The sequence below is a fragment of the Sceloporus occidentalis genome, unplaced genomic scaffold (genome assembly GCF_023333645.1).
Source record: "Sceloporus occidentalis isolate IW3139 unplaced genomic scaffold, rSceOcc1.0.p SCAF_3, whole genome shotgun sequence".
Taxonomy (NCBI): domain Eukaryota; kingdom Metazoa; phylum Chordata; class Lepidosauria; order Squamata; family Phrynosomatidae; genus Sceloporus; species Sceloporus occidentalis.
In genome coordinates, this window is record NW_028316983.1 from 47,447,277 (window position 1) to 47,469,612 (window position 22,336).

Sequence of the window (22,336 nt, forward strand, 5' to 3'; positions counted from 1 at the left end):
GGAGGAAGATGGAGAGAGAGAGATTGCAGAGCATTCCCATAGCAAAACAACCCCTGCCCCCCCAGATGCAGACCCATAGGGCTCTCCTCTGCTTCCTTTAAACTCTGTTTTTGGATTGATTCCTATGGGGAAGGGAGAAGGATGGGGAGAGAGAGATCGCAGGGCATCCCCATAGCCAAGCAACCCCTGCCCCCCCAGATGCAGACCCATAGGGCTCTCCTCTGCTTCCTTTAAACTCCGTTTTTGGATTGATTCCTATGGGGAAGGGAGAAGGATGGGGAGAGAGAGAGATTGCAGAGCATCCCTATAGCCAAGCAACCCCTGCCGCCCCCCCCCCCCCCCCAGTTGTAGACTCATAGGACTCTCCTCTGCTTTCTTTAAACTCCATTTTTGGATTGATTCCTATGGGGAAGGGAGCTGGGGGATTTCAGTAAGCCGACGGACTCAAGGAGAGGCAAGCTCCAAGCCCCAAGCCTCCCTTCTTCCTGTTTCCTGGGAGCAGCCCCAACTTCCTCTCCTGAGCCACATTGCAGAGGAGGAAGAGAGAATGTTTCCCTGGTGCTAGAGCTCTTCCCCAAAGCCTCTCCCCTGCCAGGAGAGTGCTTCTCAGCCTCGCTGACATCAAGTGAAGGTAAATTTAAATGAGGACTTGAGCATATGCGTTTTTTTATACATGGTGGATCCTGGAACCAAACCCTCGCGTATAATGAGGGCGGACTGTATTTGTATATCTGGAATTGTTAATGTTCTTTTTCTCCATTTTCATGCCTCTTTCCTTGAATCTTGCTTTCTGTATGATATATTCTGCATGCAAATTAAAGAGACAAGGTGATGAAAACAGTCTTTTCTGACCCCCTTACCAATGGGGCACCATAGTGTCCGTATTTTTTTTGTATAATAGTCTCTTGTCCAGAGTATAGGTTATGCATCAGGACAATGTTGTGGTATACCTGTTTCTTTTAGAGTACACCATAATTTCTCATGATGTATACAATCAAAATAATATATAAAGCTGTCAGGGATGATGGGAGTTGTTGCTCTACACCTCAGGCTGTAACTCACCACCTTGTTAATGAAGCTGAGCTGACCAGCTTTGGTCAGTGGTTATTGCTTTCTCCCAAAGCAGCAGAGTTTTCTGAGAATAGGCTGAAGACCCTGACAATCTTCTCCAAGCCTTCTCACTCTTCTTCTTCAGATGTCTCCAAACACCATCAGGATTCTGCTGGTTCTTGTATCTTCACTCAAGACACCAACACAACTCAGTAGTCTTAGATAAAAGATCTACTTTATTCTACTATATACAGTTACTATCTCTATATGCCCAACAATCCACAATATCTCTACACTCTACCAATACTCCACAAGTTACATTAGCAAAACTGGCAATTATTATAGCAAATGTTTGTTACCACCCACTAGACAATTACCACCCAGTGGGTGTGTACATTTACAATGATCGGTTGACTTTTGTTCATCCCATACTCAAGTCCAACCCATGAACATCATCTGATCACCTTGTACAAGTAACAAGTCTCAGGTGTTACCAATGTACATTCCTTAATTTTGTCCTTGGCTCCCAAGACTTCTAAATTATATCATCCTTTACACCTGTGTGATTTCTTAATTGTTCATGCTTAGTCATTCTGACTGTCACATACATATTTTATTTCTATAACTGCATGTCCCATGTTGCATTTCCTTGACAAAAGCACAGGTTGATTTCTTTCTGAAATTCCTTGGTGTGTGTTCCATTATCCAATGTGTGTTTGCAATATGATCATTAGCTGATGCCTGGCATTTCTCACTCTGTACACTGTAAAAGTCTTTGTTGTAAAGTCTTCCTTGAAAGAATCTATCATTGTTTTATCTAATTTAAACAGTTCCTTTTTGTATTGCTTCCACTATATTTTTTATTTTAACATGGTCATATAATGTGTTCCCCTGTTGACTGTATAACATCCCAGGACTCATAGTTTTTGTGGGATTTTTTTGGGCTATGTGGCAAGGCCTCGGGGTGTCTATTTAATTAGTGATTCATTGTCTACTGGGAATAGACACCCTGTGGCCTTGCCATTCAACAACAGCCCAACACACAGATTAACATGCCATCCACCGGCCTGAGGGGAAGGAGACTCCGCCCCCCATAACTGCCATCCGCCGGCCTGAGGGGAAGGAGACTCCGCCCCCCATAACTGCCATCCGCCGGCCTGAGGGGAAGGAGACTGCTCCTGTTGCTGTTGCCGGGCTCCTCCTTGGGCAGCGAAGGACTTGCATAGCTGCGCATTTTGCCCAGGGATTTGGCAGCCAACGGACTCTCTTTGCAGCTGCGCACCTGTGTACCTGCGCACCATCGCAGGAGGGCTTGGGGGCAGGTCCTGAGTGGTCCTGAGTGGTTGTGTGCGCAGCAAAGGAATGACGTGTAGGGTTGTCTTCCTCTGCTGCAGCCTTGTTACATTGCTGTGTGGGGACTATTGGGCCATGGATAATGGACAGCTAGGCGAGGGGATGGTGAATTGTTCTGTTTCGTATGGAGCTCCTATTAGAGTAGTGTGGGGCAGGGGGAGATATAGCGGTAGGAGAGCGGAATTGTATCGGAAGGGAAGGCGGGATCGATGCGTAATATCTATCCCTCCTTCCATCCTCTCCTAGCCAAAGAGATCTGTGGGTCAGTCCAACTGTACCACCAACCCTGTCTCTGCACCTGTGCAATGCCAGGTCCGTAAAGAACAAGACCCACATCTTGTATGACTTGTTGGAGGGAAAGTGTTGTGACCTGGCATGCATTACTGAGACCTGGCTCGGGCCTGAAAGTGAGGCAGTGTGGGCTCAGGCCCTCCCAGCTGGGTACTCAGTTAAGGACCAGTGCAGGTTAGGTGGGCGGGGGGGGGGGGTGCCTTGATCTATAAGAACACCCTTTCGTTGACCAGGAACCATCTGCGTCAGATGGATTACATCGAGTGTATTTACGTGACCCTGAAGGACAAGGACAGCTTGGGGATTTTGTTAGTCTACTTGCCACCCCGTGCGCTAACAGACTCCCTGGCCGAGCTGACACAGTTGGTCTCGGAACTGATGCTGGAGTCCCCCAGGCTTCTTGTCCTGGGGGACCTCAACATCCCTTTCGAGGCCAATCACAGCCCAACTGGTGTGGCTTGGGAATTCATGGCTACCATGACTGCCATGGGCCTATCTCAATTAGTCTCAGGGCCCACGCATTCGGCTGGTAATACACTTGATGTTCTCTTCTGTATGGATATGGAGATTCCGTGGGCAGAGGTTACTAACGTCTCTTCCCTGTCATGGACGGACCATTTCCTGGTCGAGGCTAATATCAAGGCTTCTACCCAGATCCCTCCCGGGGGTGGCGGACCTATTCGGATGGTCCACCCTCGAAGGCTGATGGAACCCAAAAGGTTCCAAGAAGCCTTAGAGGGGTTTATGGTTGGAATTGACAGCGACTTTGTTGATGCCCTGACTACCATCTGGGACACTGATCTCACCAGGGCTATATACAGTATCGCTCCCAGGCGTCCTCTCAGGCCTGCTTCCAAAAAACGGCCTTGGTATACGGAAGATCTTCGGGCCAGGAAGCGGGTTCTGCGACGGCTAGAGCGCAAATGGCGGAGACATCAGAACTTAGCCGACAAGACACTCCTGGACTTTCTTTTGGAGGACTACGGAGTGGCGATAATCGCAGCGAAGAACTTGTTATTTTCTAATCTAAGAATTTTAAGATTAGAAGGGGTACGAGACAAGGATGTCCTCTCTCTCCCTTATTATTTATACTAACATTAGAAGTTTTGGCTAACAAAATAAGAGAAGATGACTTAATTGAGGGAATCAAAATTAAGAATACTGAATGCAAACTCAAAATGTTTGCAGATGATATTGTGATTTTTCTAGATGAACCATGTAAGAGTATTAAGTATTTGATCCAAACGATCCAAGAATTTGGTTCCTTAGCTGGATTCAAAATAAATTCTGAGAAAACAACAATCCTCACTAAAAATCTTTCAAAAGAGGAAGACAAAGAGCTTAAAAAATTATCAGGATACTCTATTGAAACTAAAGTTAAATACCTGGGAATTTACTTTACAAAGAGAAACATTTAATTATTCAAGAATTATTATATAAAAATATGGTCGGAAATTAAAAAAGATCTAACAAAATGGACTAAATATAATTTGTCTTTTTTGGGGAGGTTTGCCGTAATTAAAATGAATATTTTACCACGAATGTTATACCTATTTAGTAATATCCCAATTATCTCAAATGATAAATACTTTGTTTTATGGCAGAAAGATTTGTCTAGTTTTGTCTGGGAGGGCAAAAAAGCGCGTATAAAATGGAAACTTCTAACAGAGGAAAAATTAAAGGGAGGTTGTAATTTACCAAATTTTAAGTTATACTACTACTCTGCATGTCTTAACTGGCTAGAAGAATGGATTAGTTTGAGGGATGAAAATTTATTGAATCTAGAAAGTTCTGATTTGTGCTTAGGAATCCATGCATATATGTGGTATATAAAACCTAAAGCTAACAATATATTTAATCATCATATGATAAGAAGATCCCTCCTTAAAGTGTGGTATAAGGTGAAACATCAATTTTATAGACATATTCCATCATGGATATCTATACAGGAAGCATATTATAGAAGAACAAAAGGTAAAGATTGACAATGGTTAAGATACAGTGACTTAATAAACAAAACACCAGAAGGAAAATATACTATGAAAGAAATGGAAGAAATCAATGAGAAAGGGGAGATGCAAGATTGGTTCTTATATAATCAAATAAAAAGTCGATTCAAGATAGATAAGGAAACAACTGGTGTGACTTTAGATAAAAATGGAATTGATAAAATAATGATGGATCAGCAAGGAAAACATATAGCTAAATATTATAAGTTACTAAAAGCAAGAGATCTTGAAAATGAAGCCATTAAACACAGCATGATAAGATGGGCACAGGACATCAATAAGACCATTACTATAGAAGAATGGGAAAAATCATGGAAAGAAACCAACAAATTTACGTTGTGCCAAAACTATAAAGAAAACTACTTGAAAATGTTGTATAGGTGGTATTTAACTCCTCAAAAAATCCACCAAATATATAAAACAGGCAGTATTAAATGCTGGAAATGTAGTAAGCCTGAGGGTAATTTTTATCATATGTGGTGGTCATGCTCCAAAGCTAAAGGTTATTGGCAAATGATTCATGCAGCAATGGAAAGTACTCTTGAAATATGTATTCCTTTTGAACCACACTTATTTTTACTGAATATGACTCATAACGTAAAAAATGTAAAATTGAATAGAATCATTCTATATATGGTTACGTGCGCAAGAATATTGTTTGCACAATATTGGAAAATAACCCAGATAACCCATCTATCGAAGAATGGCTGATTAGAATTTATGAAGCCAGAAGTATGGATATATTGTCTGCTTTATTAAAGGGAAAATCTAAAGAAAGTTTTGAAAAAGAATGGAGTGTTCTAAAAACATTTGAGGAAAAGGGTAAAATATACAATTGAATAATAGTTACGGTTGATTCTAAACTGTGTAATTTGTATATCACCATGAGAATGTATTATTACTATAGGTTGTATATATGGAGTAAATAAGTAATTTACAATATGCGGTAAATATCCAAATGTAAAGGAAGTATAACTAGAAGGACAGTGATATCGATGATCTTATGTAAATATATGTGTGTATGTTATAATGTTGATATGTATTTCTATTGTTTAGTGTAGATATATGTTGTTTTAGGGTTTCTATTCTTCTTTCTTTTCCTTATTCTTTATTCTTTATAGATTGTTATACTTTATTCTTAATAAATTTTTTTAAAAAAAGAACTTGTTCTTTTCTGCATGTATCGCGTCCGCGGAGTTGCGTCCGGCAGAGCTGTTCAGGGTAGTGAGGGAGCTTACTCAACTCCCTCCTCCCCTGAACCCTATTCTGGAACCATCTAAAGCCTGCTGCGACGGGTTTAACAACTTCTTCGCGGATAAAACCTCTCGGATAAGGGCTGATCTTGACTCCATTATTAGTTCAGGATCTAGAGTAGAGGTATTCGGAGCTTCCGTGGACTTGATTAAACTGGATCACTTTGAGTCTGTCTGTACTGAGGATGTGGACATGATTCTTCTAAGCGTTAGGAAGACGACTTGCTCTCTCGATCCCTGCCCCTCATGGTTGACAGCTCAAGGGGGAACGGTTGTAACCGATATGTTACACTGTATCATTAATACATCTTTCAGGGATGGGCAGTTTCCATCAACTTTGAAGACGGCCATTGTTAAACCTTTGTTGAAAAAGCCCTCCCTTGACCCCCTAATTCGGAACAATTACCAGCCTGTCTCACTGTTACCATTTTTAGGGAAGGTGATTGAGAGGGCAGTTGCCTTTCAGCTTCGAGGGATCTTGGATGAGACGGATTATCTGGACCCATTTCAAACCAGCTTCCGGGCGGGCTATGGAGTTGAGACTGCTATGGTCGCCTTAGTTGATGATCTCCGTCTGGGTATGGACAGGGGGAGCGTGTCCCTGTTAGTGCTCTTGGACAGCTCAGCGGCCTTTGATACCATCGACCATGGTATCCTTCTGGATCGCCTGAGGGAGTTGGGTATCGGGGGCTCTGCTTTGCAGTGGTTCCATTCCTACCTCTCGGGCAGATTCCAGATGGTGGAGCTGGGGGACTGTCGCTCTGATAGGAGGGCCCTTACATCTGGGGTCCCTCAGGGAGCGATTTTGTCCCCTATGCTATTTAACATTTACATGAAGCCGCTGGGAGAGATCATCCGGAGACACGGGGCGTGGTGTTATCAGTACGCTGATGACACCCAAATAGTCTTCTCTGTGTCTCTGACTGATGTAGTAACTAGGGATGGCATCTCTCCTCTTAATGCTTGCTTGGAGTCGGTAATGGGCTGGATGAGGGAAAACAGACTCAGCCTGAATCCAGAGAAAACGGAGGTACTGGCGATTGGCTCTCCTGGCCTGGGGTAAGGAAATTGTCCCACCTGTCCTAAACGGGGTCACGCTCCCTGTGAAGGACTCTTTTTGCAGTTTGGGGGTGCTCCTGGACTCGTCGCTCCACCTTACTGCTCAGGTGGATGTGACGGTCAGGAGCACCTGCTATCAGCTTCGGCTGATACGCCAACTGCGACCCTTCCTGGGCCGGAGGGACCTTGAAACCGTGTTACACACTCTGGTAACCTCTCGATTAGATTTCTGTAATGCGCTTTACATGGGGCAACCCTTGTACCAAACCTGGAAGCTTCAATTAGTGCAGAATATGGCTGCTAGACTGGTTACTGGATGTTCCAGGGCCAGCCATATAACACCAGTCCTAAAAGATCTTCATTGGCTGCCTATTCGCTTCCGGGCCAAATACAAGGTGTTGGTTGTCACCTATAAAGCCCTAAATGGCTTGGACCCAGGGTACTTGGAGGACTGCCTCTCCCCATATAATCTGCCCTGCACTCTCAGATCGGGTGAGAAACATCTTTTAAGAGTTCCAGATGCTAGATATGTTACATTTCAGAGGGCCTTTTCTGTTGTAGCCCCACAGCTCTGGAACTCCCTCCCCAATGAGCTCTGTACTTCCACCTCCCTTGATGTCTTTAAGAAGAATCTGAAGACTTATTTATTCCGCCAGGCTTTCCCCCCGTGAGCCTTGTTGTCATGCTCTTCCCCTTCACAATGTTTTGTTGTATTCCATTCTACACAGCCACTTGTATGGATGTTTGTTGCTTGTTATTGTTTTTATTATCATTCTTGTAATGTTGTTGGGGGTGTGGGCTTGTGATGTTTTAACTGTATTTATTCTGCTGTACACCGCTGTGATCCTTGGAATAGCGGTATAGAAATAAAATGTTGTTGTTATTATTATTATAAATAAATAAATAAATAAATAAATAAAATGAATAAATCACTTTCTCTCAGTCACACAGTATATATATACTCCACTCACTTCCATGCCAGTCACAGAGGCTGGTGAAATGTCAGTAATAAACTCTTCCAGAACATGACCACATAGCGCAACAGCCCCCCCCCCCCCCCAAAAAAAAAAAAAAAAAAAACTATGGATGCCAGCCATGAAAGCCTTCGACTTCACATCCCTACTCAGTTTGAATTTCCTCTTAATTTCTCAGATCTTGTGCAAAGGTTCTCTTGTTCTACCTTTTTCATTATCTTCTATTTCTTTGCACTATTACAATAGTTACTGATGCACAAGAATTGATGTATTAAGGATTCGTTTCTGTCACCTTTTACTTTTGCTTTTCATCTGTCTTTAACCATTTGAAGTATCATCCAGTAATCCTTTTCTTTGTTTTTGGCTAGAAATAATATCTTTTTGCATTCCTCTTTGACAGTGATTTCAGTTCAGAGTTTTTCTGGTTTCTTATCAATCAGGTAGCACACATCTTTTCTTTATATGTTCTTTAACTTCTATAGGAATGTTCTTCAGGTTCAATTTTGGCACAGTGATTGATTTGGTGTATTTCTTTAGCGTTACTCTATTTTTTGTCATCCTCAGTTTGTGGTCTGTGCCACAGTGTTCTCCTGGACTTGTTTTTGCAGAAGAATTGAGCTTTTCCATCTTCTGCTTCTGATTATGTAATCTGATTTCTTGAGTTGTATTTCCTTTTCCTTTCCTCACAGATATACCACATTTTGGTGATTAGACATTTGACCCAATATCCAGTTTCCTTGAACTGTACATCTACATCCTGCATTCATTCCTTGTTATCACCAAATAAAGTCAGTCACTGTTAATCACTTCCAGTTTAGAAAGATAGGTTTAGTTTGCAACGAATGTGCCATAGCCAGTGTGGTAATTTTTCATTGTTACATCTGAACTGGAAAATGTGCGTGCGTAAATCATAATCTGTAAATTAAAACTATGTGGAACTGTATACATGACTTTCTCTCAGATCTTAATGCAGCGTATCTAGCTTTTTGGTGTGTTCCTACATGTGTAAGAATCTTAAATATTGAACATCAATTAGAGACATTTGATAAGAAAGAATAAATCAGGCATTTTCAAAGAAATGTTCTTCATCACCAGACTTTTAGAAGTTAGTAATTTCTGACTTTCATACAAAACCCAAACAACCAAATGATATATTGATGAGAACATTTCAATTTTTGAAATAATATTGGTCTCCAGAATAAAATCTGTAAGGCATATTTCATCATCTCTTCCCCTCGTCGATAGCCCTTACACCTTTGGCTAGATTATTTAAACGGCACTCACTTATTTATCTGAAATTTGAATAGCGCATAGATTTCATGATAAGGATAAATCATACTGAATTTATATAGATACAATTTATATAAGATACTAAACATTTATTTAGAATGATTTCTGCTGTACTAACAACAAGCTTTGAGCAGTGTTTTTGATTTTCAAAATTCTTGCTGAGGGGTATTTTGAAGAAAATTAATCTTACTGAAATTATGTATTTTCCAGCTGTGGCTCTTCTGGTAGAACTGTTGAGAAGAACAATATTAGTTTCAAGCCTGACCATGTGAAAGTTAAGCAAGAGCCTGGCGCCGAAGAAGAGGTGTGCAGTTTCTCAGGACCAGTAAAGCAAGAAAAAACAGAGGATGGCAGGAGGAGTGCCTGCATGGTAAAGATCTATTTGTATATTGCACCATTAGTGTGTGTTCACTATGCAGCAAGGAAAATGGTAGAGATTTATGTTTCTCTGAAGAAATAAAATGAATGTACAGTCTTGTCAATAGCCAGTTTTAGGTAGTTTCAAGCATGTTGAGGAGAATCCTTTAAAATTAACATTCTCTTCTCTTTGTTGTTTGTTGCTTTGAAGCTGTTTTCAAATAGATGCATCCTCTTGTGCAAGCTGAAGTCTGTGGCATCTCAGCAATAAATATGAGCAGTTCTTTCCATTTAAGGATGGGTATTCTGTAGAATTAGAATTCCACAGAGCACACTTACAGTACTGGAAATACTTCACATCCCACCTCACTGGAGTGCTTTGTTTTCATTGAGTTCATCCATTACTTAGGATATGTTACTTGAAAAGGGATATCCATGTTGAATTCTGTTTAGACTTGGTTGACCTTAGAGCAAACTGACTGAAATCACTAGGACAAATTACCGTATATACTCGTGTATAAGTCGACCTCATGTATAAGTCGAGAGAAGGTTTCAGGGTCAAAATCCTGGATTTTGATATGACCCGTGGGTAAGTCAAGGGTAAAACTTAGGGGGCCATAAGGAAGGATGGAAAGGGGGAAATACCACTTTCGTTCCTCCGTCTCCTCTGGACCTCTAGGAAGCAAGTGATTTAAATGGAGATTGGTTTCCACAGGAAGCAAAGGCTTGTAAAACAGACCAGGCAAATGTTTTTCAATGGGGAATTTCCCCCCTAGGATGCAAAGGGACCAAGCAAGTGCTTTTAATGGGGAGTTATCTTCGTAGGATGCAAAGGGACCAAGCAAGTGCTTTTCAATGGAGAGATTTCCCCATAAGATGCAAAGGCTTGCAAAGGGACCAGGCAGGCAAGTGCTTTCCAATGGGGAGTTACCTCATAGGATGCAAAGGGACCAGGCAAGTGCTTTTCAATGGGGAGTTTTTCCCCATAGGATGCAAAGGCTTGCAAAGGGACTAGGCAAGTGCTTTTCAATGGGGAGTTACCTCATAGGATGCAGAGGGACCAGGCAAGTGCTTTTCAATTGGGAGTTTTCCCCGTAGGATGCAAAGGGGACCAGGGAAGGGAAGCCTTCCAAAGGGGACCAGGGAAGGAAAGCCTTGCAAAGGGGACCAGGGAAGGAAAGCCTTGTAAAGGGGACCAGGGAAGGAAAGCCTTGCAAAGGGGGCCAGGGAAGGGAAGCCTTGTAAAGGGGACGAGGGAAGGAAAGCCTTGCAAAGGGGGCCAGGGAAGGGAAGCCTTGCAAAGGGGACCACGGAAGGGAAGCCTTGCAAAGGGGACCAGAGAAGGGAAGCCTTGCAAAGGGGACCAGGCAAGTGCTTTTTAAAGGGGATTTTTTGCGATAAAATGGAAAAACTTGCAAATGGACTGGAAGGGGAGGAATTCAATGGAGATTGAGGTGTCAGGCTTGCTTGCTCTAGGACCTTTCTAATCACTATTGCTGCGTTGACCCTTCTATAAGTCTACCCAAGATTTTTGGGGCAATTTTCAGGCATAAATTTCTCGACTTATAGTCGAGTATATACGGTAGTTGTCACTAACATAAGTCCCTCTGATTTCACTGGATATATTTGACTGAGTCTGTATCCCACTCAGTGTTTGTGCTTGAAAGATAGGCAGCTCATTTCCTAGCAATGAGTCCAGCTTTCCTATCCGGTCCACATTATGACCAAAGGATAGGGCCTAAATAATCTGAAGGCAACAGATCCTGTTTGATCTTGGAAGCTAAGCTGGGTCAGCCCTGGATAGTAGTTGGATGGGAGACCACCAATGAATACCAGGTGCTGTAAGAATAGAAAGGAACAGGAAAAACCACCTCTGAGTATCCCTTGCCTAAGAAAACCCTGTGGAATTAATAAGATCCCCATAAGATGACATGAGATGGGGGCGTGAGCATAGACAAGCACACACAGCCAAAGCATTTTATCCCTTACTCATTCTCATATTCGTGGTTATTATTTCATATGATGTGCCTTTTATACCCATTGTGTATACTAAGAGGCTTTGTTAGAGTTTTCATCTCAGACAGTTGAGATAAATAAATGGGTCTGCACCCAGGTACTTTTCATACTGTTGCAGAAGCAGGTTAAGAATCTTATGATGCTTCATGTTCTTGTATTTAGTTTCTTTAATTTTTCCTCAGCAGAGTTTAAGGGAGCCAACAGAAAATAATTAAAACTTAAAAACACAAATTCAAATAAAGAATGTTAATGGATACTAGCTTGCTATGGGGGAAGTATAAAACTATCAGATTTTGACAGAACAAAACTGTATGTCTGCAGAGCCAAAGGTGGAAAGGCCTTGGTTATCTGTCTTTTCATGGACAATAACTGAGAAGCAAGGACCTGAAGGTAAGAAAGGTGAGGAGGAGGAGGCAGAGATTTCCCATCTGAAAACATTTTTCTGAACTTTCAATCTTGTACCTTTACTTTAGCTTAGCAGTCCTGAGAGCAGCTTGACACCACCACTGTCTACAAGCTTGCATTTGGAAAGTGAGTTGGAAGCACTGGGAAGCATAGAAAACCATGTAAAAACCGAACCAGCAGACTTAAGTGAAAGCTGCAAGCAATCTGGACATGGTCTTGTAAATGGAAAGTCTCCAGTGCGTAGTCTTATGCACCGATCAGCTAGGACTGGAGGAGAAGGCAACAACAAAGATGATGATCCTAATGAGGACTGGTGTGCTGTGTGTCAAAATGGGGGAGACTTGCTATGTTGTGAAAAGTGCCCAAAGGTTTTCCACCTCACTTGTCATGTACCTACTCTCCTCAGCTTTCCAAGGTGAGGAAATATAGCAGTGTTTTATACACTGTAACAGTATGGTAATGATTTTATTCTATATGCCTGTTCACAATAAGGAGGAGTAATGGTAGCACCCAACTACTATCAGACCATTTAAACTATATTGTCAGTATAGTTTGTATTCCTGACAGGCAAAAACTATGTCATTTTGTAGGAAATAATGACTTTAGTGCAGTGGTCCCCAATACCATGCCTTTCCTCTTCAGTAATAACCCTAGTCCCCTCCCAAAAAACACCAATCCCAGGACGGGGAGGAATGGGGCCTGCCCTCTCACTGCCCCTGCCATCCCCACTTTGTTCAGAAGTCAGCTGGTCAGCAGTGCCTACCTCAGCTGCTCCAAAGTTATTACTGCCTCCATCTCTTATTTGAATACAGTAGCAACAGCAGCCTAGGCCTGCTCCTCCCTTTTGCCCATGCCTGCCTTACAGTAGAAGGAAGGCTGGCCGGCCAGCTGATCAGTTGCTGCACCAGGATGACAGAATGCAAAGGGAGCAGTGACCAAACAGCCAGTTAAGCAGCAACTGAGAACCCCACCACACACACACACACCAGCCTTTGCAGTAAGGCTGGCATGGACAAGAGACTTCTTGTTCGCTGCTCAGCCAGCTGCTTGGTTGTTGCTCCCAAGATGACACAGTACAAAGCCACCAGGGACTGAGCAGATGGTTGAGTAGCAACTGAGAAGCCTCTTGCTGCACAGGCCTTTGCCACAAGGCCAGTATGGGCAAGAAGCTTCTCAGTTGTGTCCCGTTCAGCCAACTGCCTTGTTGCTACTCCTAAGGTGCAAGGATGCAAAGGGAGCAGTGACTGAGCAGCTCATCAAGCAGTGGCCAAGAAGCTTCTCATCTGCACTGGCTTTTGCCACAAGGCTGGCATGGATGAGAGTCTTCTTGAGCACTGCTTAACCAGCTGTTCAGCTGCTGCTCCCAAGGAGACCAGGTGCAAAGAGAGAACCTTCTCGCTGGTGAAGAAGGACTCACCTCAATCCTTCCTGCTCTCAACTGGAGACTGGCGTAGATGGGGGAGGGGGGAATTGTACCTAAAGGAGTCACTCAGAGTTAAAAGACACTTTCCAAAAATTGACTCTAAATACTTACCTCCCTCCTTCCCCAGAGATGTACCTTCCCCACACATATTCAAGTCACAGCCCCCCCCCCCCCCCCGGTTGTTTCCCCTGCCATCCCTTCTCTTGGCCTATCTGACAAAAGAAAGCAGGATCAGGCACACAGTTCCAACCGCCCAGCCATATCCCGACAAAGCTTAACCAGAGCCCCTAATTTGAAAGCTCCCTTTTGCCACTGCTTCTACCCCAGCACCACATGGTCTAAGAGTCCTGGCTTCAGTCAGTCAGTTTGTCCCACAATGGCACCGTTTTCAGCCACAGAAGCGTTGCCCTGTGCCCAAGCCTTGCAAGAGTGTCCCAACAACCACTGCCACTGTTAGCAAAAGATCTCGCTATGGGAGTGAGCTTGTGCAAGTAGGTGGGGAACACCACCACATGAAGCGATCAGCGAGGCTGTGCATTGGTTTTAAGGGAACCTGAAAAGAGAAGTTTCATGCAATCCTATATCCTCATCAGGGTCCTAAAGGCTGCTGGTTCACTTTGTCTTTTTTGCACAAGACTACTTTGATTTAAAGGGATGCAGTGGCTTAGTGGTTAAGAAGCCAATTCTGATGATTGCAATGTTGGAAGGTTGGCAGTTTAAGGCCCAGGCCACGTGACGGAGTGAGGTCCAGTCACTAGTCCCAGCTTGTGCCAATCTAGCAATTTGAAAGAATGCAAATACAAGTAGATTAATAGGTACCACTTTGGTAGGAAGATAACAGTGTTTACTGCAGTCATGCTGGCCACATGACTACAAAGTCGTCTTTGACAACACTAGCTCTTTGGCTTAGTAACAGAGATGAGCACCTTATAGTTGGTAATGACTAGACATTTATGTCAACTGAAAACTTTACCTTTACTTTGATTGAAGGCCTCCCTGCTGCCCCCCTTTCCCCTCATTGCCCCCCTGAATCTTTCCACTGCCACTTGGGAGGCAGGACCACCCACTTTAGGAATCGCTGCTCCTAGTGCAAGTTAAACAGTATACAGGAAAAATAGTTAGTGTCCTTGTTCTTTCTGGTGTACCTGTAGCAGATGTAGTATTCATGATCACAAGATAGGTTAGATCTGCAGTGGGTAAGATGAAATTGTAGGGTGTGGCCAACACAACTCTGTGGTGTATGAACTGAAGACAGTGGTAAAGTTCACAGTGAAACAACTTTTTTTGTATATCTGTTCTAGTCACCTTTAAAAATATTTAATGAGTACATTAATATTCTGTATGTGTCTAGGAGAAATTATGGTTGTTGTTGGTTTTTTTTTTTTTTTTTTGCAAACTAGGGTAGGATGTTATGGGAATCATGTCATGAAACATGGGGAAAGAATGCAAGTGCAGAAAATAACCGCTTTTGAATCAACATCATTGATTGACCAGCCCTTGCTGAACAGATTGAGAATCTATTTACTCTCCATCTGTTGTCAAACGGAATGAAACTGGTCCATGTCATAAATATTACACAGCTATCTGTCCTTGAGCCCACCTTTGTGGCTTCAAGGTCATAATTCTCTATTCCTTAATGATTTATGTGAAGAGGGAATTTAAATTAATCCTGAAAAAGTGCATCCAGGAAAACTGAAATACATACTGATTTTACATACAAATGGTTTAATTTCTGTTGCAAAACTTCAGTTTTCATTTTGTACAGTATTAGGCCTAAATTTTATTGCTAGCCAGCTAGGGTAAACTCATTGAATCAGTTGGTGAATGGTAAGTTAACACTAATTCTCCATTGTTTCAGTGGACCTGTTTTAGTTCAGACTAGCAATAGACTTTAAAGGCCCTAGGATAACATGTACAGTACCTAAATGTGTAGCCTAATTCTTTTTTTTTCCCATAGTGGGGAATGGATATGTACATTTTGCCGAGATCTTAGCAAACCTGAAGTAGAATATGATTGTGACAACTTGCAGCATAGTAAGAAGGGGAAAACTGCACAAGGTTTGAGTCCTGTGGACCAAAGGGTAGGTGCCCAATAATGTATGTTTGTAATTTTGTTTTTCTGAAATCCTGTTTAACAAAACAGTTTGCATTTCTTCTGTTGTAGCTTGTTGACTTAGTTTAAATGTCTTTTTTACAGATAATTACAGTGCGCCCTTCCCTTACGCGGGGATATGCTCTCCCCCAACCCCCCACATAAGGGAAAAACATGTAAAGTCAAGCCCCATTAGAAGTAATTGGGTTTGTGCCTGCGGCACGTGCCCCATTACCTCTTCCTGGCATGCCAAGGCTTCTTCTGGTGCAGGCTTCCAGCATATGCGGGCACACTGTATGCTCATTATTTCACTTCGTGCTAGATGAGTGATCATATGTAGTTACTAGTTATTTTGCCCCATATAATTAAATTGTATTCAGGAGAGTTTCAGAGCCACAAACTTGTGAGTAAATCAGTTGCCCATTTGATATTTAGAGGCCTGTTGCATAAAATAAGACTTATTTCTCTTCTGCATCAGAATATGGGCAGCAGGCTTCATGGAACACTCAGTGCTATTTTTGTGGCCCTCAGGGGTCTCCATGCCATGTCCCCAAAATGGGATGGTGGTGATTCCCCCCCCCCCCCCCACTAGTCAGTAGTGAGCTCTGCGGGTAGTGACCATTTTGCTGTCACCAATTTTAAATCTTTGTTTTAAGCCAAACCCGTTTTTAAAAAAAGTTTAGATTCAGGTTAAATATAAAACCATTGTTTGTTTTGTTTTCAAACCAGAAGATGATAGAAGAATGTCAAATCACGTTCTGCTTTGAAAAAATCCTAGCCCAGATCTGAAAAAGATTAGGTGTGCTAAAAATGCCTGAAGATATAGTGAAATGGGCCATAGCACTCCTGAGGCTTTAGAGGATGCTATTGGCCGTTTGGGACAGAAATACTCTTAAATTACTGTTAATAGGCTTAAAAATAGAAAGCATTGGGGATGAGTGAAGGAACCCAGGCTAGCCAAAGTACCAGATCCTGTGTCCTGTTGGGCTCTTGTCGGTAGTGCAAAAAGTTTTGGTGATTTTGTGGGGGGTGTAGTCATCCTTTGGTTCCCTCCCTCATGTTTTCTTTCTTTTTATTGCCATTGTGCCCAGTGGGAGGGATACAAACTATGTTGGTTCCAGGGCTAGTGTAATTTTCTGGGTGGGTGTGGGGTGGGGGAATGGGCAGTCTCGGGACCCTGCACTGTCAAGTCCTCCCCTGATTTGCTCCAGCATGTTCCATTTTTGCTCTCTATAGTTAAGGAAGCATCTACCACGCAGAGGAAGCTTCTGTGGGGCAGATCTTTTTGCCTGCTGACCTCTCTTTCTTCTGTAGCTTACAGGTTGCCACTAGCTTTGCATGCCAGTGGTGGTTTTAGGGGTTTCTGTTTATTTGCACCCTACTTTTATGTTGTGTAATAAACTGCTGCTGAAATTCCACACAGCCTAAAGCTCTTTTTTGCATGGCATGTGGCTGTTAAAATTCAAAAACTCTTTGGGCACAATATAGTTGTTGCCCTGATGTTTGAATCTTACATGCTGCAGTTGTCCCAAGTAGCCTTGCTGACAGTGATGGGACTGCTGCAGATTTTCAGACTCTTGTACCTTAAGAATCATATTATTTTCCTGAAACTTACAGTGTAAGTATAAAACTAGTGAACTAAAACACAGTCTCTTAGAAGGAATTAAAATGCATTGAATTTGTTTTTCCTTTGCAAGAAATGTGAGCGTCTGCTGCTTTACCTATACTGCCATGAGCTGAGCATTGAATTCCAAGAGCCAGTCCCAGTGTCGGTGAGTTACTTGATACACCACACGTTATAGATGACAAAATGCATTTTATCTCTCCATAAGGCCTGAATTTGGAAGAAGCATTTTAACAGTCAGCTGTTGTTGAAAAGACACTTAAAACTAAAATCAAATTTAACATCATTTTGCTGCCTGTGGTTTTGCATAGTTGATCTGTTGGATAAAACCCTTTGGATAAAAATAGTTCTGGAGAATTTAAAATGGCCACTTTAAAAAAATAGTACTACTGTTTTACTTGATGACTTCAGAAAAAGGATGAATAACTCTGAGTAGAGCTGAAGGAGCAACCCACAACCAGCAGGTTGATCCCTTATATCAGCTGATTGAAACAGGAGTCTAAAGAATATTTCCCTATCGATAGATTCACTTGTGATTATAAAAAACATACTGTTTAATTTTATATTGTAACCCCACTGCATCTTTTCAACAGATACCAAACTATTATAAAATAATAAAGAAACCAATGGATTTATCTACAGTAAAGAAAAAACTACAGAAGAAGCATTCCCAACACTACCAGACACCTGAAGATTTTGTGGCAGATGTTCGACTGATCTTCAAAAACTGTGAAAGGTTTAATGAAGTATGTTAACTTCCAACCTGAAGAATTCCTTTTGTTAATATGAGATTCTCTTTCTGCACACAGACTTCAGTTACAATTACTTCTAAGTTTTGTGCATGGGGTAGATGGATGTTTGGACTCATTTATGGCAGAGTCCCAGTGTGCAGTTTGTATGTATGTATGCTGGGTCAAACATTCACCCATTGTGTGCAGAATATTTAATGTGAGCACATACAGGCCTGATGATCTTTTAATCTTCTTTTATATTGGGCAAATCATATAAGTATCACTTACTGACATTAAAATTTATGTGCATAAACCTTGTTTGTTCTTGAGGTTCATGGTATAATGAGATTTGCTTCCCTGTCCCACCAGTGTACTTTCTACATTTCCCACATGGACAGTTGAGAATTACAAACATAACCATTATACATCTTTGCTTTCTGTCCAAAACATTCTATTCTTGTATTTTATGTTACAGAAATTGGAATGGCTCAGTACTGTATTACTGTGTATTATCTAAGTGTATGGCAGATTATGGATCAAAACCTGCTTGGGTGGTTTCTGCAGTGAACTTCCCCATGTCAGTACTATTGCCTGATAAGAATTTCTATTAATGTTAAAACTAGCTGACAAGTTCCCTGTGGGAATGAATGCAGTGATACATAAAAAGCAATAAAAAGAAAAAAACACAAGAAGCTATTATTGCAATCAGACATAAGCTTTGCAATTGATTCATCCATGTGTTTTATTTAAACCGAATGCCTTTTCCATTAATTTAACCCAGCTCTTTTAAGGAGTAGTAGTTAGAAGAAAATCAAATACATTGGGCCCTCAATATCCACTGGGATTTTTTTCCAGGACCCTCCATGGATACCAACATCTATGGATGCTCAGGTCTCATTATATTCAATGGCATATTAAAATGGTGTCTGTTATATAAAATGGCAAAATCAAGGTTTGCTTTTTGGAATTATTGGTGGGGGGAGGGAAGATATTTTCAAGCCATAGATGGTTGAATCTGTGGATATAGAGGTCTGGCTATATAAATTTTTAAAAGGTATCTAGACAAATTGGGGGTGGGGTTAGGGTGTGACAATCTGCTATGGTAAGTAGGTTGAGTGTTCATAGTCACAAATTCAGGTTCTGAAGACATAGTTGAAGTGCATTATTGCCTTTTTGCCGATCCTGATAATATATGATCAGCCTTATTTGAAACAAGTATAACCTCTTTAGCTAGTCCAAGAGGGTTTCAGTCATATAAAAAGACACCTTTATGATTGTGAATTTCAGGCATGTACTCTACCACAGCCTATGTAGATGGTTAGTATAGGTATAAATCCTCCTTTCAAAAACTGAAGCATATTATTACATATGCTTCCTAGAAAAATGTCATTATGTTTCATGTGAAGCCTATTGTCTAACAATAATGGATCAAAATGATCAGGGCAGTACTCGGTATGTAGATGGGAACTTTCCTGACTACAGGTCTTTTGAATATAAGGTTGGATACATATGGTCATACTTAAAGTAGACCTATTGAAAACTGTAAAGACCTAAATTATACTACTACACTTCTAAATGTGACTATTTAACCCACTTCTATTGTTTCAAGGGTTAAGCCCATATTTTGAGAAACTATATATTTACAGCATAGTCCTATGCATGTCTACTGAAAAGTAAGTCCTGTTGATTCAGCAGAGCTTCTTCAAAGATAAATGTATATAGTGAGGTAGGCAAAGTATGGCCCTGTGTTTTTTTATTTGTTTGTTTGTCACTCCTGTCCCCTTTGGACTTGCTAGAGAACCACGTTCTGCCCTCCCCCAAGGGAGTGGGAATCCACTTCATCTACTGGAAGCTTTAGAAGTAGCAGTTCACCTTTTAAATAGGGTCCAGGACCCCAAATTTAATACCAATTTTCCAAAACCAAAAAGTGGACCTGGAGCTACTTCTAGCATTTTATTTGCCATTTTTGGTGGCTCTGTGGCCCTGAGGAGTCCAGGGGCAGAAAACTGCCTCCCCGGGCCCTTTACATTTGGTCACACTAGTGTATAGAGATGTATCCTTAGATGGCTTTGGTAGGACATTTTGCACTGTTGCTGGGAAAGGGAATGGGACAGATCTTCATGCTGATCTTCAGTTTGTTTTCTCTTGCTTTTAATGAGCACTAAACTAGAACTTGTTTCCTCTTCAGAAATGTTTGAAACAGTTACATGGTACTGTATGCATATTAAATTTTCTCTTCCTATTTTACAAGAACAGCAAAAGTTTTTAGATGCTTAAAGGTATACATGATAGAATTTATGAAAACAGTTTGAGACTCATCCTTTTTAAACTATGCTTTAATGGGTGAGGTGAGATTGAAGAGTTATGTTTCTCAGAACATGCTGATTTTAAGGAATAGGTAACACACTTAAGACTGCATAGATGCAGTTATAGGTAGGATAAGAAACAAAGCCAATGAAGAATGCCTGCCTTTTTTCTTGTAGAAATACATATGGTTATGGCATGATGTTCTTTTTAAATCAGCAGTTCACCTGAGGCTATCGTAGTGGAAAAGACCTAACTGGAAAGCAGTGGGTCAGTTAGACTTTTCTTTATATGAAATCATGCAGAGGAGCCCTGGTGGAAAGAATGACTGCCCAAGCATTTATGACACAATTCCTAAATTTACTGTGTATCTAACAGTATTGGGCTCTTGTACATGCTATCAATTTCTGCAGCAATAGCATAACTTAAATTTCATATATTGCAAATCCAGTAACAGGGCCTTATGAAGAGTCACCTCTGCATCAGTGAATTTTACAAATAAATTTGATATGGCTGACTTTAGTCATCCCATCCTGTGCGGTCTCATGACTTTAGAAGGGATTATAATTTCCTTTTTTTTGACTCTGGTATCCTTTTTAGATGATGAAAGTTGTTCAAGTTTATGCAGAAACACAAGAGATTAATTTGAAGGTAAGCGTTTCAGACCATGCACACTTGCTGAAAGGATGTGCATTACCAATGAGTGAATGTTACTATCTTTTTACTTTGCAGGCTGATTCAGAAGTAGCACAGGCAGGGAAGGCAGTTGCATTATACTTTGAAGACAAACTTACAGAGATCTACCCAGACAGGACCTTTCAGCCTTTACCTGAATTTGAGCAAGAAGAGGACGATGCTGAAGTAACAGATGACTCAGATGAAGATTTTATACAGCCACGTAGAAAACGTCTAAAATCGGATGAGAGACCAGTGCATATAAAGTAACCTGATTCAAATGGACCTAAACTATTGTAAAAAGAAACATATTTAAGTGTTCCTGGAATATTATCATGCCTTCAGTGGCCATCATATTGAAGCTGATAGTGTTCAGACAGTATTAGATTACAAAAAGCATTTGTACAGAAACATTCTTGTCAAAAGGGGGAAAAGCTTTCAACTTCTGTTCTTGATTTTGTGTTTTGGTTTTTTAGTGTTTCGTTTTTCATTTTTCACGCCCTCATTTCTCATATACAGAGGTGTGGGGTGAACGTTGATAAAGAAGCAAGTTTTTATATGACATTTGTACAAATATTGAACTCTTATCAGTAAGCATTTCTGCAAGAGTGGACCAAGGCAGTGATGTTTCACATTCATACTGGGCTGCAGTTTGCTCTGCAAGAAACCTTCCTCAAGATCCTCTTCATGCAACACTAAGTGTGAATGGGATTGTTTTTATCCAGTGTCTCATCTAAGTGGTATTGCAAGTATCATATTCTGTGTTTGGTCAAGTAGCTAGGTTTTGATTTCTTTTACTGACCTTGTATAGAAGTATCGTGACTTGCTCATTAAATAATTTTGAATTGGAGAATGCAGGAGTGCGAGTTCTTCATATGTTCCTCATTAAATCTGGTTGCAATCAATGCTTTTCAGTAGGATTCATGGCATCGAGTGGAAGTCCTGTGCACAGCACACTTAAGTGAGTATCCTCTTGAAATTTGTTAATCCCATTTTCTCCCCTTATGAGGCAGGATGTTGGCTGGAAAACTGGTTATATATAATTTAGGAGTTTCAGAATTAGACTGTGAAGTTAAAATTTGGTGACTGACCATCCAGTCTTCCCTAATAATAGTTTCTGATATACCACTATCAGCAAACAGTAACTTTGTCTACCAAATGTGTAAAATTTCCTGTATTCACTCTGTCTTATTTGTAAATAATGGTACTGTAAATCCTTCAGACAGCAACATTTGCTGGGCTGTTTTTAAGATAATATGTATTCTTACTAATGTTCCTAATCACAAACAGATTTGTAATATGCTGTGTTTCTAAAACTGTTCATAGTTTGAAGTTCTATATTGTTTTGTTAGAGCTACTCAGAGTTTTCTTCAGAAGCAGCTTAAATGTCTAAGAGAGTAAAAAAGCCTATGGAAACTGAGTTACGTGTC

General features: G+C 41.2%; 1 protein-coding gene across 4 annotated transcripts in view; it reads left to right on the forward strand.

The window, feature by feature from the left end:
- The window catches only part of TRIM33 (tripartite motif containing 33), an 89,006-nt gene extending 67,247 nt beyond the window's left edge, over positions 1-21,759 (forward strand). For 2 of the 4 annotated variants that reach the window (XM_089514363.1, XM_089514364.1), the window contains exons 14-20: positions 9,490-9,649; positions 12,126-12,472; positions 15,438-15,561; positions 17,270-17,344; positions 17,790-17,942; positions 20,832-20,882; positions 20,964-21,759. In XM_089514363.1, coding sequence (XP_089370489.1) covers positions 9,490-9,649; positions 12,126-12,472; positions 15,438-15,561; positions 17,270-17,344; positions 17,790-17,942; positions 20,832-20,882; positions 20,964-21,176 — 1,123 coding nt within the window. In that variant the 3' untranslated portion in view covers positions 21,177-21,759. The remainder of the gene's footprint in view (positions 1-9,489; positions 9,650-12,125; positions 12,473-15,437; positions 15,562-17,269; positions 17,345-17,789; positions 17,943-20,831; positions 20,883-20,963) is intronic. The other 2 variants (XM_089514365.1, XM_089514366.1) reach the window with 1 other exon arrangement.
- The last annotated feature ends 577 nt before the right edge of the window (positions 21,760-22,336 follow it).